This window comes from Perna viridis, chromosome 9 (genome assembly GCF_037379345.1).
Source record: "Perna viridis isolate PV_CMFRI_1.1 ecotype Kerala chromosome 9, ASM3737934v1, whole genome shotgun sequence".
In the NCBI taxonomy this organism is placed as follows: domain Eukaryota; kingdom Metazoa; phylum Mollusca; class Bivalvia; order Mytilida; family Mytilidae; genus Perna; species Perna viridis.
In genome coordinates this window covers 8,412,435-8,428,501 of record NC_142453.1, presented here as the reverse complement: position 1 = coordinate 8,428,501, position 16,067 = coordinate 8,412,435, and the positions used below count along the sequence as shown (strand labels likewise).

Genomic DNA, 16,067 nt, shown 5'->3' with positions numbered 1-16,067 from the left:
AAACAATTTGTTTCATTTGGTCAATATCACTTTCAAAATTTTAAATTAGAAAAAAAAAAATATAGCAATCAAATTGTGTTGCCTTTTGAATAAGTTATACATAAAGGCAATAAAAAATACTGAAATCATGATCATAAATCCCAGGAAAAGATAAAATGACAAAGTCAACCCTGAAAATGAAAATGGGCATTTTAATCCAAACTTGGTACATGCATTCAAAGTGAAATGGTCTATGAAACTAAGTTTATTTGTTTGTTTGTTTGGTTTTTTTTGGGTTTTTTTTTTTTTGCTAGTCAAACCTCCCACTTTCATAGAAGACATGTTTCCAATACAGTAATCAACTTCAACTTTGATCCAAAGTTATGATAAGAGATACAAAAATAGAGCAATACGTGTATCTAATCTACTTTCTAATTGGTAGGTATTTGGGCACAGGGAAATTTAGTATCTGGTCTTATTCCTTGATCTGAGCTCTCTATTTTTTATGACAAGGCTTCCTGGTATAAACATACTTAAAATACATCAAACTGCATCTAGTGTTATGTCTCAATTACTTTTAAGTCACCGTGTCCAAAACATTTTACCTGTTCACAGACAACTTTGTCGTACTCTAGGCCATGGAACTTCATGTTCAACGTGCCGTCATCATTCAGAATTGACAACCAATCTGATTGGATACTCAAAACATGGTTTTGTTTATTTAAACTGTGCACTTGTCTTTGATAGTCTGTGTGTCAACTACCTTTCACCGTTTGCGTCGCCATCTGAGTAAGTTGGTTTACATATTCATCTCAAACTGCCATTACAGTAGTGATACTGAAAAATCAGAAACGAAATGCATTACACGTTTGATCAATATTATTTAAGAATTTGCAATAAAAAAATATTTGTCTATTGAAAAATAACATAAATTTTCCATGTGCATATTGTTTATTGCGCGATGTGCAATAAGCAAAATATGCACATGGAAAATTTATGTTATTTTTCAATAGACAAAATTTGTATTATTGCCAATCTTATAAATTAATTTTGAAACATAGTTTTATCTTTAAACATGAGAAAAGTAGCTCTGAATTTAACTGAAAAGAGGCGTGTTAATATTTTTTTATCCATTGAGATTTAACAAAATTATTTTAACCAATCATATTACAGTATTTATCTCAAATTTATTTATACCAAAAAGTGTAGAATTCAGCATATTCTGATTCATAATGAAATGCTTAAAAAAACCTCTTTCAATAGCATTTTGTCTGATTTTTCTGTTATCTTTCTTTTCTCAGGAAAATGTTTCTTATTTTTTGCTGTGGCAATAGCAAAATATTTTACTTACATAAAAAAGCAGCTTCTAAGCTTTTGCGGTTATTTTTCAATATGCGAGATGTTTTAACAGATTTCTTTTTGATGCAATGGAACGAGCTTGTTTTAGTCGCAGATTTTTAGAATTCTATTTTCACACAAATGGTAAGTATAGATGAATACATCAATTAATCGTAATAAACAGTTCAATATTCAATTTTACAAATTTACTTTAGTGGCTAATTTTCATTGAATATGCCGGATTAATATTTATGAATCCGATACCTTGAAACATGTTAGGATATTAAAATATTAAAATTAAAATGATCTTCTTTCAAGGCATATTGTTGATAAACATAAACTGGAAGTAACTAATTCTTAAAACTTTATTTAAACATTATATTAAATTGTAATTATGATCACAGAAAAATATGCAATATTTGCTTTGCTGTTCTTAACGTTTGAGAAAGAAGTATCCTCTATTTTTTATCAAAAATAACATCATATATATATATATATATATATATGTGTGTGTGTGTGTTTAAAGATGCAAGCAAGCATGAAGACGGACATAAAGCTGTGCTTGTGTGCTGTCATTTTGGTGATTTTCGTTATTGGTGTAAATTCGGCCGGAAGTTATGCGGGTGGATATAAAGGTGGATACAGTGGCGGTGGAAAATACGGAGGCGGAAGTGTTTATGGATACGGAGGCGGTAGTTACGGTAAAGGTTACGGCGGTGGTTACGGCGGTGGTTACGGTTACGGTGGGAAGGGATATGGAAAAAAGGTATCTCCACAAAGAAGAGGAGGTGGAACATTGGTAATCCCGTATAGATACCCCGTTCCCGTACCTGTTCGAAGACGTCCTAGAGTTATCCCTGTAACGATTATAAGACGAAACGGTGGTTTATTGGGCGGCGGTGGTGGTCTGGGTGGTGCACTCGGAGGAATATTCCCACTTATTAGTGAGTAAACAGGTTATGTTAAAAGATCGTTCTCCGGAAAACAATTTCTGTTGATGTACTCGTTTTTTTATACATGTCGACATATACTGTTTTTGATGATGTTCCCTATTTAAACTGTTAATATCAGTTCGTTAAGAAAAGTTGATTTATTAAGAATCTGTTTTAGTCATAATTAATTCATTACTTTTCCAGTTTTTCAATATCACCAGTCTTGTAATAATCACTCAATAAAGAGGCATTGTTAGAAATATCAAATGCTTAAGCAAAACCAAATCAGAAATTAGCATTTGTTCCATAAAGGAATGCGGGGTTGTAATATTTCCCCACTAAAGCCATATCATTTCATTTCAAAACACTGCAAGGAAAACTATTTTAATACTCCATAGAAAGTTTAAATACTAGTAAATTAGGAAAGAAAATTTCTTAAAGTATATTCTGATTTCGTGGAGACTGTCGAATAAGTATATATAGTGAAACGTGTCTAAACCAAACCCTGAATAAAGTGAAAACCAGTCTCAACACATTAAAGCTTATCATATCTGTTTTAATGTATTTTGAACATTGGTAAACCGAACAAATTCTACAATCAAAAAGAGAGGTTCGGATTTAACAGATTTCACTGTAGTTTGTATTTTTGTGTTTTAGTTCGCTCTACACAAGTGTCTTTGCATGTGAATAACTGTAATAACAAACTTGTTTATTGTTTTTGTGTTCTCTCTACCCGTTGTTTATTCTATTTTATCAGTAACCCTGGCGCTCTTACCACTCATAGCCACTCTTATAGCCAATATAGCCGGCGCCGGAGGCGGAGTTGGCAAATAAAGACATTCTTGTACATAAGGTATCGTAAGCAATTTGAAAACTTATGTATGTTTTGTGTTGCATCGTTTTTTTTTTTATTAAAAAAAAGACAAATCTCAATAAATGAAAAATATATCATAACGAAATCAGAAAAATTACCAGAAACCTTCACAACAATTAACGAAATTTAACAATTGATAAATGAGCAAGCTGATACTTTAAATACAGAAATTTTGATAAATGCCCATGAATTTTAAATTTACATAATTATTTATAGAAAGTTACGCATTACTGAAGAGGTATTTTACTCCGTTGCCCAAAATGACACAAATCGCAACAATTTCTGAATTCATTATTATAAAGCAGAGATGTATGAAAAAAAACGTCCATAAACAACAACCTATGTAGTGATATAGAGTAAAAGATATAGGGTTAAAACAATCGCTTATAACGCATATACAAAAAGTATATTTTACTCTCATTATATGACACAAGTAGACTTTGCGATTATATTTCATGTACATGTAGGTAGTGTTTTACATAATATTTTCCATTATTGTGCTCAGAGGAATTCCAACATTTGATTGGAATAAGGTTTATTTCAGTAATCCTGGAAATAAATGTAATGCATTGTGCTTTTTTAGATTGAAAAACACCTGATTGCCTTCGATAATGGTTTTTGGATGTATCATTCGACTCTAAAACGAACACCACAGAGAACACACCACACAGCAATGGGGAATAATGTAAATAAAAACATTTTGCAACCTTGTTACTTAAATATTGGTTCGAAATGTGTTACTAAGATTCTTGCCGCCTTATCATGTTTTGTTGTTTTTTTTATTATATTATCTTGGTTCATATATAAAACATTATATTATCTATTGATCTAATGACTATTTCATGTTTACTAACGGATCAGAAAATTTCCCCTACATCAGTCTCCTGCGCAGAGGGCTTTAAACATTTTAACACCTCGGTCACACTGGGTACTAAACCCCGCCTTTTGATGCAAATTTGTAAATTGCATTGAAAATAGCTTCGCTTATTTGTATTGATTAGTGGTGATGCTTTGATCCTATATAGCGAAGTGTTTCGAATAAATCAGAAAGCGGTTATAGGTCTGCTGCCTTGTAGTAGATATAAAAGGTGTCCCTTACCGTACAACCAACTGCACTGAAAACCGCCATGTAGGTTTCAAATAACATAATCCATCTATTTGAAGAGAGAGCTTAGGGTCACAAAGGTGTAAGGTGTGCCATAGGAATATATGCCTAGACACAGGTTTTGGATCTTGGTTTTATAGTCAGATAATGTGAACTGTTCTATCTAAAAGAAAAATTTCGAATACTGAAGTGATTGTTTTAAATTGTAATGTTATAATGTAGACTTTTTATTCAGTTTCATTGTTTGAAAAAAGGGTGTCTATCGCTATTAAACTAACAGTATGTACCTTCCTTCCAGTTTCAGTTCACTCCTACATGTACAGTTTTGGAAACAATTATAGTTCCGATACACGTATTAACAACCAAAAGTCCCTCGGATTTCAGTTTTCCGTCACAATTTCGTTTCGTGGATTTTTTCTTTATATGATATTGTTTTATATTGTAACTTGTCTAATCCGAACCACGCTTGAACTAAAGACTTTGTGTGTTGTAGATAGGTAATGCTCGATTTATCGAAGATCAAAATTCGTTGAAACAGACACAAATGGGCTTCAAAATGTGTCGACAGGATTCTAGTTTATTTAGTTTTCGGTTTAGACAGGCTTCATGGTATATCTTTATCTCCTTTTTTTCAATGAAGTGCTGATTTTATATTTTATACACATATTAAATCAATAGCATAGCTGTCATTTTACACATAGGTGAATCAAGGTAGAAAAATGTTATGCCAATTTATCTACTGTAAACGTATTATTAATAGCGGTCGATAATTTTCGCGGGTTTCCCTCTAGTAAACCTATTCGCGGGTATCAATTTGGCTTAAAAATTAGTGACAATAAAAACGTAAATAATAACTTCGCTGGTTATTTTTCCACAGTTTTCTGTCTAACTCAAAAATTGCGAAAATAAGTTCATTGCGAAATAATTACGTTTATAGCATACCAATTATATACTGACTGGGATAATGAAAACAAAAGTCGGTTACAGTTTCTTTAATTTTACATAATATTACCAAAACCGTGTTTCTGAGAAGTATTTTAAACGAACTGATCGTTTTAAATGGTTCAGTTATTGTGTATATTTTTAATATTTTTTTACAGGTAAATGATTCTCGCAACTTTTTTTCATAAGTACAAACTATTGTAAGAAGTCCTTTAAATTTATAACACCAACTACTTGAAAAGATTTGCAAGAGTATTATAAATTGTTGGCAATGTCTGCTCCTGAATTCTGAATTGTTTATTTACATAAAACATATTTGCACTTGATTCCAGCATTTTGTCTTATATGTGTCATCCACTGTCTGCATTACATTTAGAAGAATTAAGTGCTTTTAAAAGTGCCAGTCCCTGTAGAAATTAGGCATGAAAAAAAAACCATTTTGAAAGTTTAAAAATCTACTTTTACTTACTAATGATCAGACCATGAAAAAAGACAAGATCATCATGGTAAATTGTGTAATAATTTCATTAAAATGCAGAGATAATTCTGTCAATACCTCAATTTTCCGACATTTTATTGAAAACATCTACGTAAATCTAATGACACAGAGACCAAATAATGGCCAGAACATAGAAAAAATACCCTTTAGTGAAGTTATATTGTGAAATCGCTCGTTTTCCATAATGCATATTTCTGCTTTTTCCCATTTTGCATGATTTACTAAAAACTTACACAGTGTTCTCTACAATCATTATGAGCACGACTTAGTTAAAGTTTTGATTAAGCGATAAAAATGATAAGACATGGGTAGGGGCATTAAGCAATGAATATTGCCTGAAAATATCAACTTAATTGTAATAACATAAAAGTTGTTCATAACAAGTAAAATATCTAATGTTTGTTTGTTTGTTGGGGTTTAACGCCCGAGCAGAAATATTTCAGGTATATTCAGGCAATGAACATGAAGTGGATGATAAAATGAACATAAAATGATGATGAAATGAAAAATGAGACGGGACACAAGGACAATGGGGTCGAGAAATTTTGATTGCCTCTGGAAATAGGGAGAGGTGGGTAAGGTCGGGCAATTTAGCCTCCTGTGGCGGAGCCCTATGATTCCTACTACGGGAGAATACCACAGTAGGATTCTTTAACGTGCGAGGAACGTGGCATCTTTCCCAAGACGGTGCACCACTATGGTTTGCAGTCAGGTTTTCCGTAGTATAGCCTGACAACCCCAGCATGTGACACGCCAGGGGTACCCCATTCCACCACCTGGGGCACACAACCCAGTTGCTCTGTGGGCAAAGCGCCCTAGCCCCGACTATGGCTCTGAGCACTAATTAGTCGCCTTTTACGACAAGCTTAGTGCTGCTGCAGGCCTATTCTTTTGACACCCGGACCTGCACGCGTCTGAAATATCTAATGAAAAGGAAAAATAATAATTTGTGGCATCAGTTCATTGTAATGACGTCATAACGGTGCCAACATTTTACATCATTTTTGCAAATATTGCTGAGAATTGTAAGTTTTGTTTTGTTTTGTTTTGTTTGTTTTTGTTTGTTTTTTTTTGGGGGGGGGATATTCACACCCAAGAAACGACTCTATCTTTTCATATATGACAAACTCTTTAAAGTGAGTGTATAAACTAAATAAAGTTGTTTCTTGACACCATTTTCTTGGCAAATATATGACCAGAATCATGAAAAGTCTTTATGTTTTCTCATTTGTGATGGATTCAAGTCTCCAAATTAACAGTTAAATTATTCAACACTTTATGATTAATTATCAGTTGAATTTCAGGCCAATAAGACACTTTATGGCCCACCTCTTTTCATCTGACCTTTCGTTATATCTTTGTAGAGTACCTATTTCATAGTTCGGTAAATGCACCAAAGTTTTGAAATTCCAGCATCGTTTCTTTTTTACACTAACAAATACACAACCTTGTAATATCAAAAAGGACATTGCCAATTCATCCGAAATCTGACAAGAAGTAAGTACAATTTCAAAACTGTTTAAGTACCGATATTTTTATTACAATCTGTAGATGAAACGCGGATTTTTTTAAAATGCAAATTACCTAAGAATTGGAATTTGCAAAAGTACAAAATGTAGATACAAGATCCATTGAGAATTAATTATGTTCGACATTTTTAGTCCATATTATACATTTTCAGTCGGGAATTTCCAAAGTTGTACATCTTCAAGTGTAACAAGAATAGTTGTTTTATTGTTATTTTATTTTATTTTTTTTTTTCCTTCTTTGAATAACAAAGCAACACTTCTTATGGAATCAAAAGATTCTTCATATATTGCTCTTATGTGGAAATACAACTTTTTATTTACAGCGTATGAACAATATACCTGAATAGCTTATAATGGCTAGTTTTTCAGTGAGTGTCCGTAGCCCAAAAGAAACTCATACGGACAAAATACTTTATGTTTATTTAGACTCTGGTTTTTGTGTGTTTGTCATCTATCATATTAATGAAATTTCTTATCTTCAATTACATTTTCATCCTATTTTTACAGGATAGGTAGTATGTACTAAGTATTGTGTTACCAAGGCGTTACCCATTTTTCCAAATTTAGTATTTTTATGTTATTGAAATACTAAGTAATAACAATTACTCGTGAGTATTTTGTTTGATCAGTTGGAGGAAAGTTGGCCAAAGGCCATTGACAAATACAAAGATAATACTATATCGTTATAGTAAATGTGATGAATAAGCAAAACTGTATGTGTTAGTATTTTTGTGAATACTTTCCACTGAGCATTCAAACTAGTTTGGTATGTTTTAATTAAAGATTTGATTAAATTTGGTTTTTTTTTTTAAATTAATCAATTAAATATTAATTTCATATTAAATTTGTAAATGTATCGTGTTTAGATAACAAAAAACTCAAAGAGTAACGAGTAAGTGAAGACGTTTATATTCCATCGGAATATATGTAGAGATTTATTACATAAAGTGGTTTGATGGCAAAGGAAGTAATAAGAACGGGATTCTTTTTTTATAAACTACTCACACTAGACCACTTATTTTTCATCCGTTTCATTGGTATAAATTTAACAGTGAAACCTGTCTAAACCGAAACACAGTTTTGAGGTTTGGTTTAGGCAAGTTTTTGGTTCACCAGGTAATTTATATTGAATAGATGTGCATAGTGAACAGGATTTCTTGCTATTCAGGGTTCGGTTTAGAAAGGTGTTATTAATTTAGAAAATCCATAAAGTCCATAATTGGATACATTATGTTAAAGGACCCAGTAATTTTGTAGTTTGTTTAAGTTACAAATAAAAAATATTCGAACATTCTTGTACCATTTGAGAAACATCGTTTTTTTTCTAATGCAAAATAGTTTAATAAAAATAATGTTATGTTAAGAATTTAAATTGAAAAGTAATACATTGTTCCTTAAAACGAGTGAATGTAGCATATGAACCGACATTGACCTTAATGTGTACAATATATATTTATAACTGATTGTGTCTTTCAATGTTATTGTAGTTGTTTTTCTTTCTTTTTTTTCCATGTTGGGTGACCATAAATTCGGTTTGTAGTCTTAGTTACATGATTGAAGAACTCTTAATAATTACTATTTTTTTCTGCTATTACTCTTATATTCCCAGATCCCTTTATTTTATGCTAGCAAATTGTCCTGTTAATTTTTTTTTACACATTTAGACCCATTTACCAAATTTTTCAGGGGTATACATCACGTTAAAATTTCAAAAAAGCAAAGGCGACAATCATTTTTTTTAAAAAAGATTTCTAGTATTCTTAACATTTTTAATCCTTACTCTTTACTAAAATACATGACCATGTTTTATGGGCTTATGTATGATATAATGATATTATGCTATTAAGAGTCTGTCCCAGACAGATTATATAATATGGACGCCACAGAGTGAATTGTTTCCTGACCAATCAATTATTTTGTTCCAATGTAATATTAAACTCTTTTTGTATGTCAGGAAGAACAAGGATTTTCTTCTTTTAAAGGATGTGACTCAAAATGCATGTTAGTACCTTAACAAATCCACTAAAGCTATGCACAGATCAAAGATTTATTCCCCCATTATTTCAAATGCATAGTGCTTTCTATGTAGTTCTTTTCACTCTAACCATTTCAGTAGATTACAATAAAACATTCATATTTTTAGAAAACATGATTTTTTTTTTATCAAAAATGATTGATGATTGTTGGGGTTTAACGTCCGAGCAGCAATATTTCAGCTATATTCAGACGATGAACATGAAATGGGTGATAAAATGAACATCACCTTGGACGCAAGGATAATAGGGTCGAGAAATTTTGATTGGTACAAAAAAAGGAGGGATGGGTAAGGTCGGGCAATTTAGCCTCCTGTGGCGGAGCGCAAAGGTTCCTACTACGGGAGAATACCACAGCAGGGTTCTTTAACGTGCGAGGAACGTGGCATCTTTCCCAATACGGTGCACCACTATGGTTTGCGGTCAGGTTTTCCGTATTATAGCCTGACAACCCCAGCATGTAACACGCCAGGGGTACCCATTCCACCACCTGGGGCACACATCCCAGTTGCTATGTGGGCAGAGCGTCTAGCCCCTGGCTAGGTTTCTGAGCACTAATTAGTCGCATTTTACGACTAGCTTATCGCTGCTGTAGGCCTATTCTTCTCAACAATGAATGCAATGAATGAACATGTTTGAAAAAAATTTACATGCGCCACCCAGTGCCTGGGTCTACCATGAACACCTTTGATTTTTGCTCACTGAAACTACAACCTAAAATGGGTATCCAATTCCCATATTTAAGAACAAAAGAGAAAAAAAAATGTATATAAGCAATGTAAAGGATGTGAGGTAACCTGAACGACTATTAGACGGAGAGACGTAATAGGGAATAATATAGCTAATTTTATATAGACCTTTAACTAATGACATTGATATTTCTTTGAATTTTAGATGCAAACTATAATGAAACCGGAAATGAAACTATGTGTGTATGCCGCCGTAGTTGTTGTCTGTATTGTCGGGGCTAACGCCGCCGGAGGCTATAGTGGCGGTGGAAGTTACGGTGGAGGAGGGAGCTATGGAGGTAGTAGAGGTGTTTATGGTTACGGTGGAGGCGGAGGATACGGCGGGGCTCGAGGATACGGAGGAGGCGGCGGTGGATACGGTGGAAGAGGTTACAGTGGGTATGGCGGCAGAGGTGGTAGAAGGAGAGGGGGAGGTGGAACTGTTGTCATACCATATAGATATCCAGTGCCTGTTCCAGTTCGTAGAGGAGGTTTTGGAGGTTTAGGAGGTTTAGGAGGAGTCAATGCTCGAGTAATCCCTGCAACGATTATCAGACAAGGCGGTGGTGCAGTTGGAGGTGGTGGAGGTGGATTTTTCGGAGGTGGAGGTGGATTAGGAGGTGGATTAGGAGGTCTCTTTCCTCTCATCAGTAAGTAAAAGTAGATTTTTTAAAGATTGGATTGTTTTACTATCTAAATTTGCTTAATGTCGGTTCATTTTAGGATAAGTATATTTAAGTTTAATTTTTGCCTTTAAGTTTTTGACAAGTATCAATTTTAACAGAAGTTAACGGCAAAATATCAAACAAGAATTCTTAGAGTTTGTTCTATTTAGTTATGTAATCAATCGAGAGTATATACTATTTTGAAACAGTGTGTCTGTTCAACCTTATCTAGCGGATTATCAAAAGACCAATGACCTTCGTTAATTAATCAATTCCGAAATTGCATTCTAGGATTGTCCATGGCTGTATTTATTTATAAAAACAATTTTACGAGTACGCTGAGACGGCACGACACTTTTTACGAGCTTAGAAGTTAGTTTCTGAGTTGGTTCATTCAACAAAACAAAAAAAGCAAGATTCCTCTTTCACATTTTTTCGCATTAAAAACCAAATAGGGCGTCTAAGTTCCGTCCCGTAAAACTGTGATTTCACGAGAATTGGTATATAAAAAATGCTTGTTTATAGAGTCAACACTGCAATCAAATCGACAAAAACCTGCTAAATATGATGGTACATATTTTATACTTTATTTAGTGTATTAAGGGGTGCACAACATCTAAGGGAAATAACTGCAAACATCAGCAAAGCGTTTTAATTGGACATTATGATATCAAACTTAAAGCATCATGGTGATCAAAAGTATTATTGACGAATCTACTTTATGTTCATTAAAATTAGTACAATGAAACATATTAGAATTTCTTGAAATTTATACATTTTTGCTTCTTTAATCAAAGTAAAACATTGAATAGAATTTCAAGAAATATAAGGAGGTAGACCTAGGGTAAGGAACACAACTCTTAAAAATCATTGGAACGTTTGTATTCAGCCTTTTCATCAAATTCATGTATGAATCAAAGTAACTTGGACTGATTTCATTCTGTTTCAAAGGAAAGCTTGAAAGGCTTTGATGAAATTGAATAAAACACAAACATATCACTGATTTCAAGAATGTTTTCCCTTAACCTAGGTCTACCACCTGAAACGAGCCAAATACATTTCAGAGATGTTAAGTACCCCCCCCCCCTCCTTAAGTACATCAAAACAAAGTCTGGTTGCAACGCATCACATAAGCATATCCGGAAGTAGCAACTAGATACAAATCATTATTCGGCTTTAACGCTTTCAACATTAAAAACTCCAGTTCAAAAATAACCTGAGGAGACTTAAGCCAAATTTATACCTTACTAAGTAATAACTCATTTCTTTACAGTTTTCCTTGCTGTTATATTACCACTATTGACGCAACTGATTGGCAACATTAATGGCAAATAAGGTAAAGATGACGATGTTATCTGTACAATGATACCTGTCTATACCGAACCCTAGCTATACCGGAAACCTGTCTAAAATGGACTTTTTTTAAAAGTTCATTTCTATAAATTAAAAAAAAACGTATTTTAAACCGTAATTACCCGAACACCTGTCTCAACCAACCCAATTTTTAAAAGTTTAAAAGAGGATCGCTGTATTTTTGAAAAATATTTTTTTCCTTTGTTCTTTGGTCGTTGTTAAACTAACTTTAACTACTACCTCCACCTTTCCCACCTTGAAGTATTAAGAAGTGTATGACCGTATGCATTGAAATCTAGAGAACTTTAAGCGCTACCCCAAGCCTTTACACGAAAAGCAAGAATATAGAACGACTCATTAAAAAATGATTATCATCTGGTCCATGCTCCCAGGTTTAGTGGATTCCGGGTTACTCATTAACTTTTGTTAATTGGTTATTTCATGTTCTGTGTTGTGTCTTTTTTCTCTGTCTAGTCTTTATCTTTGGAACATATTCTTTTGGTAAGCTCTCGAAGGGAGATACCCATAAGCAAAAGCACGTTCAAACACACAACAATCGACAATGGAAAAAAATGTATAGTGAAAATTAAAAGCACGCTGGAAATATCCGGTATATACCAATTGGAATAATTATGGATTAAAGATGGGAAGGGGGAGGGTGGTTTATTCTTGTTTTAATACCATTATAGATCTGTAAAATAATGTACTATGAACACGTTTCAATGTCATTTTTGCAGAAAGATTTGTTTTGAAAGAAAACTTCAATGTTTTGGATGTTTTTTTTTATATTTCCAGATGGATGAACCTGAAAACTATTATACCTAAATCTTGGATCAAGCACTTCCACACACACACACCATAGAGTACACATCGTAAAGCACTGGGGATGATTGTAAATAAAAACATCAAGCAATCGAATATTATTGTGTTTGTTGCATTCAAATCAATTTAAGGAAGTAGACACAATTCTTAAAAACCATTGGAACGTTTGTATTCAACAATTGACATCAATCTCATGTAAGCATAAACTTGAACTGATTTCATTCTGTTTCAAATGGAAGCCTAATAGGCTTAGATGAAATTGAATATGATACAAACATATCACTGATTTCAGGAATTATGACCCTTACCGTATGTCTACTTCCTTAAGTAACAGTCTTTGTAAATATCAAACAGAAAGTGATTCAAGCACATTTAAAACCCACTGAATTATTTTTTATTTCAAAAATGTCAATTGAAATGTGTCTCTTTTCTCATAGAGAAAATACTAAATACTTGTTCTATCAATCTCCTCTTTAGTATTACAACAAAAAGAAAACATATTTTATTTTCACAAATTGTTCAAGAGTAATTATTAGAACTGGGTATTAAAAATGCACCAACTGGAACAAAAAATACTGATTCTAAATATGGTGCTATTACTACATTTTAAAGGAAACTATAAGTGTTATAAAAAAAAAGGAATATATATGGTATTTTTATGATATGTTTATTTATTTATTTATTTATTTATTTATTTATTTATTTATTTTTGAAATAGCTGGAACAATAACAAACAATAAGGTAATAAATATAACACAAATGAGAACAAGTTGAAATTTTAAAAATGTTAAGTACAATTCTGTGTAAGAATCAGGCAATGCTTGGCTTATAATTTTTTCACAATTTGGTCGAATTTGCCTGAAATATATTCAATGCATCTCTAGGCATCTAGGAAAAAACTAAAACATTTAAATTCATTCTGAAACATCTATGATGTAGATATTTATATACTGTTTATATAGGGGAAAAGTATGTAGACAAATGTAATGCCATTTTTCCATAGTGCTTTTTTATTAAAAAAGACTAACTTTGCAAACACTCTGATAGTAAATTCTTGATGTTATGAAGTAAAAATTCTCGGATAATGAAATAAAAATACCAAACATATGAATATTGAAAAATTCTGTATGATGTACAAGTGATTCAAGGAATAACATCTCATCAGCAGCAATAAACCAAATACGAAGTAAAGTTTAAATTCAAGAGTAATTTAATTGATTGATTGATTGTTGGGGTTTAACGCATGAACAGCAATATTTCAACTGTATTCAGGCGATGAACATGAAACGGATGATCAAATGAACATGAATTGATGATAATGAAATTAAACAAGGGATGGGACACAAGGATATATGGGTCGACAAATTGTGATTGCCACTAGAAAAAGGAGGGGATGGGTAGGGTCGGGCAATTCAGAGTCCTGTGGCGGAGCGCGCAGATTCCTACTCCTAACGAATACCACAGCAGGTTTCCTGCATCTTTCCCAATACGGTGCACTACCATGATTTGCGGTCAGGTTTTCCGTATTACAGCCTGACAACCCCAGCATGTAACACGCCAGGGGCACCCCATTCCACCACCTGGGGCACACAACCCAGTTGCTCTGTGGACAGAGCGCCTAACTCCCGGCTAGGTTCCTGAGCACTATTTAGTCGCCCAAAAGTAATTTGTATACAATAAGTATTCTTAAAAAATTTTTTAAAATTAAAAAAAAAAAAGCAAAATGCAGCACCGAGAAATGTTCTCATAGTATTATTGTAGCCCCATGTGTTTATTATGAGGAACGCAGCCTAATTTGGTAGCTAACTAATATATCATATAAATTTCGTGGTCTGGCAAGTCTAAATACCGGGTTGGTGAATTCCCTCAGGGGTTATGGTCCAAAAACAGTTTCATCGTTCCAGTGGTTTCTTAATTAAAAAATTCCAACCATATAAATATTGCATGTTTCTATATGCTTATCAACTGTTTCAAGGAGTAACCACAAATCAATATCATTTTAATCAAATACACATTCTACAAAACATTAAGGTAACCCTGAAGAAGAATGGATTTTGGAACATTACAGTTCATCCTTAGAAATATAAAGAATTGTCAGCCTTCAAGGCGACACTTGTACAAAATAAAGGGAGTATACTGTAAACGTAATAATTTTCGCGTATGCTAATTTTCGCGGATTCTGTCAAGTGAACATTTTCGCGGTATCAATTTTAGCGGTTTCAAAAAATGATAAGTGTACTATAGTGTAATAAAAATCAATTTTGCATGTACTATTTTTCGCGATAATAGCAAAAATTAGTGCAACGCGAAAATTGATACTTTCACAGTAATTGTTCATTATTGCAGTCCGATGTTTTTAATTAATACCTATTGATTCATACCATGGATAATTTATCGCAAAGAGAACCTTATACCGTACGTGAATAATACAATTTTCAACAAAAATGAACAAATTGATACCCAACATTTGAAACATGACCTCTGTTGAAAAAAGTATCACTTACTTTATTCTATTACAATATTCTTCGACATGATCATCTGTGTTAAACAATTATTCTTTGATTTGGTTGAATGTCTATGTCTGTAACAAAACAAAAAGAAACATTTGTTTATCATTAAGTGTCAGACTTTGTAAGAATCAGGTAGTAGTGAAACATGGTATTAAAAACACCATTTTGAATGTTTCTTGACTATAAGCACTATCAGAATCAGGAAAAAAGATTTTCCACATTACTTTGGAAAATTGGGTTATACTTTCACGGCAATTGCACAGAAAATAAACATTTTAAGGGCAGATCCTCCTAACAAAACATTCCATTGAAAAGTTCTGAGCAAATCCAGAGATGCAGGTGTTTTTCGAGATGCATGTTCTTTTAAATTTTAAATTGATAATCTTTTAAAAATATTTAATTGGTAAAAAACAAGAACAATTGGATTTCAACCTCCTAATTACTTTCATATTAATAACAAAAGCAATAAAAACAGAAGAAAGGGAGAAATTATCTGTGGACATAGTCGGATAAGCGACTTATGAAGTTACACACATACATGTAAACCACCCAAAAAACAATTTAAAAAAATAAGCGCAAGGTATCAAAGCATATGCGTTACGAAAGCATAGCTAAACATGGAAACACACAAGATTACTATTTTGAAGTATCAGTTTCTTACATCTGAACATAAAACAAAGGGAAAATTGCAATATAATTATGTTTCAATATGTACTCCAGCTAAGGATCATGCAAATAAGGATAACAACAAAATTACC

The 16,067-nt window shown here is 32.8% G+C and overlaps 1 protein-coding gene across 2 annotated transcripts; it reads left to right on the top strand.

Moving 5' to 3' along the window:
- Positions 1-653: 653 nt before the first annotated feature.
- Positions 654-12,893, top strand: LOC148606556 (uncharacterized). 2 transcript variants are annotated; one of them, XM_088545394.1, is made up of 4 exons: positions 654-768; positions 10,126-10,609; positions 11,898-11,960; positions 12,773-12,893. In XM_088545394.1, exons 2-3 carry the CDS (start codon positions 10,126-10,128, stop codon positions 11,957-11,959), a joined length of 546 nt encoding a protein of 181 aa, XP_088401520.1. In that variant the 5' UTR covers positions 654-768; the 3' UTR covers position 11,960; positions 12,773-12,893. The 2 variants fall into 2 exon arrangements, with proteins under 2 accessions (XP_088401520.1, XP_088401522.1); XM_088545396.1 differs by lacking the exons at positions 10,126-10,609; positions 11,898-11,960; positions 12,773-12,893 and adding exons at positions 1,844-2,261; positions 3,007-3,102; positions 3,707-3,837 and having other exon boundaries at positions 713-768.
- Positions 12,894-16,067: the final 3,174 nt, after the last annotated feature.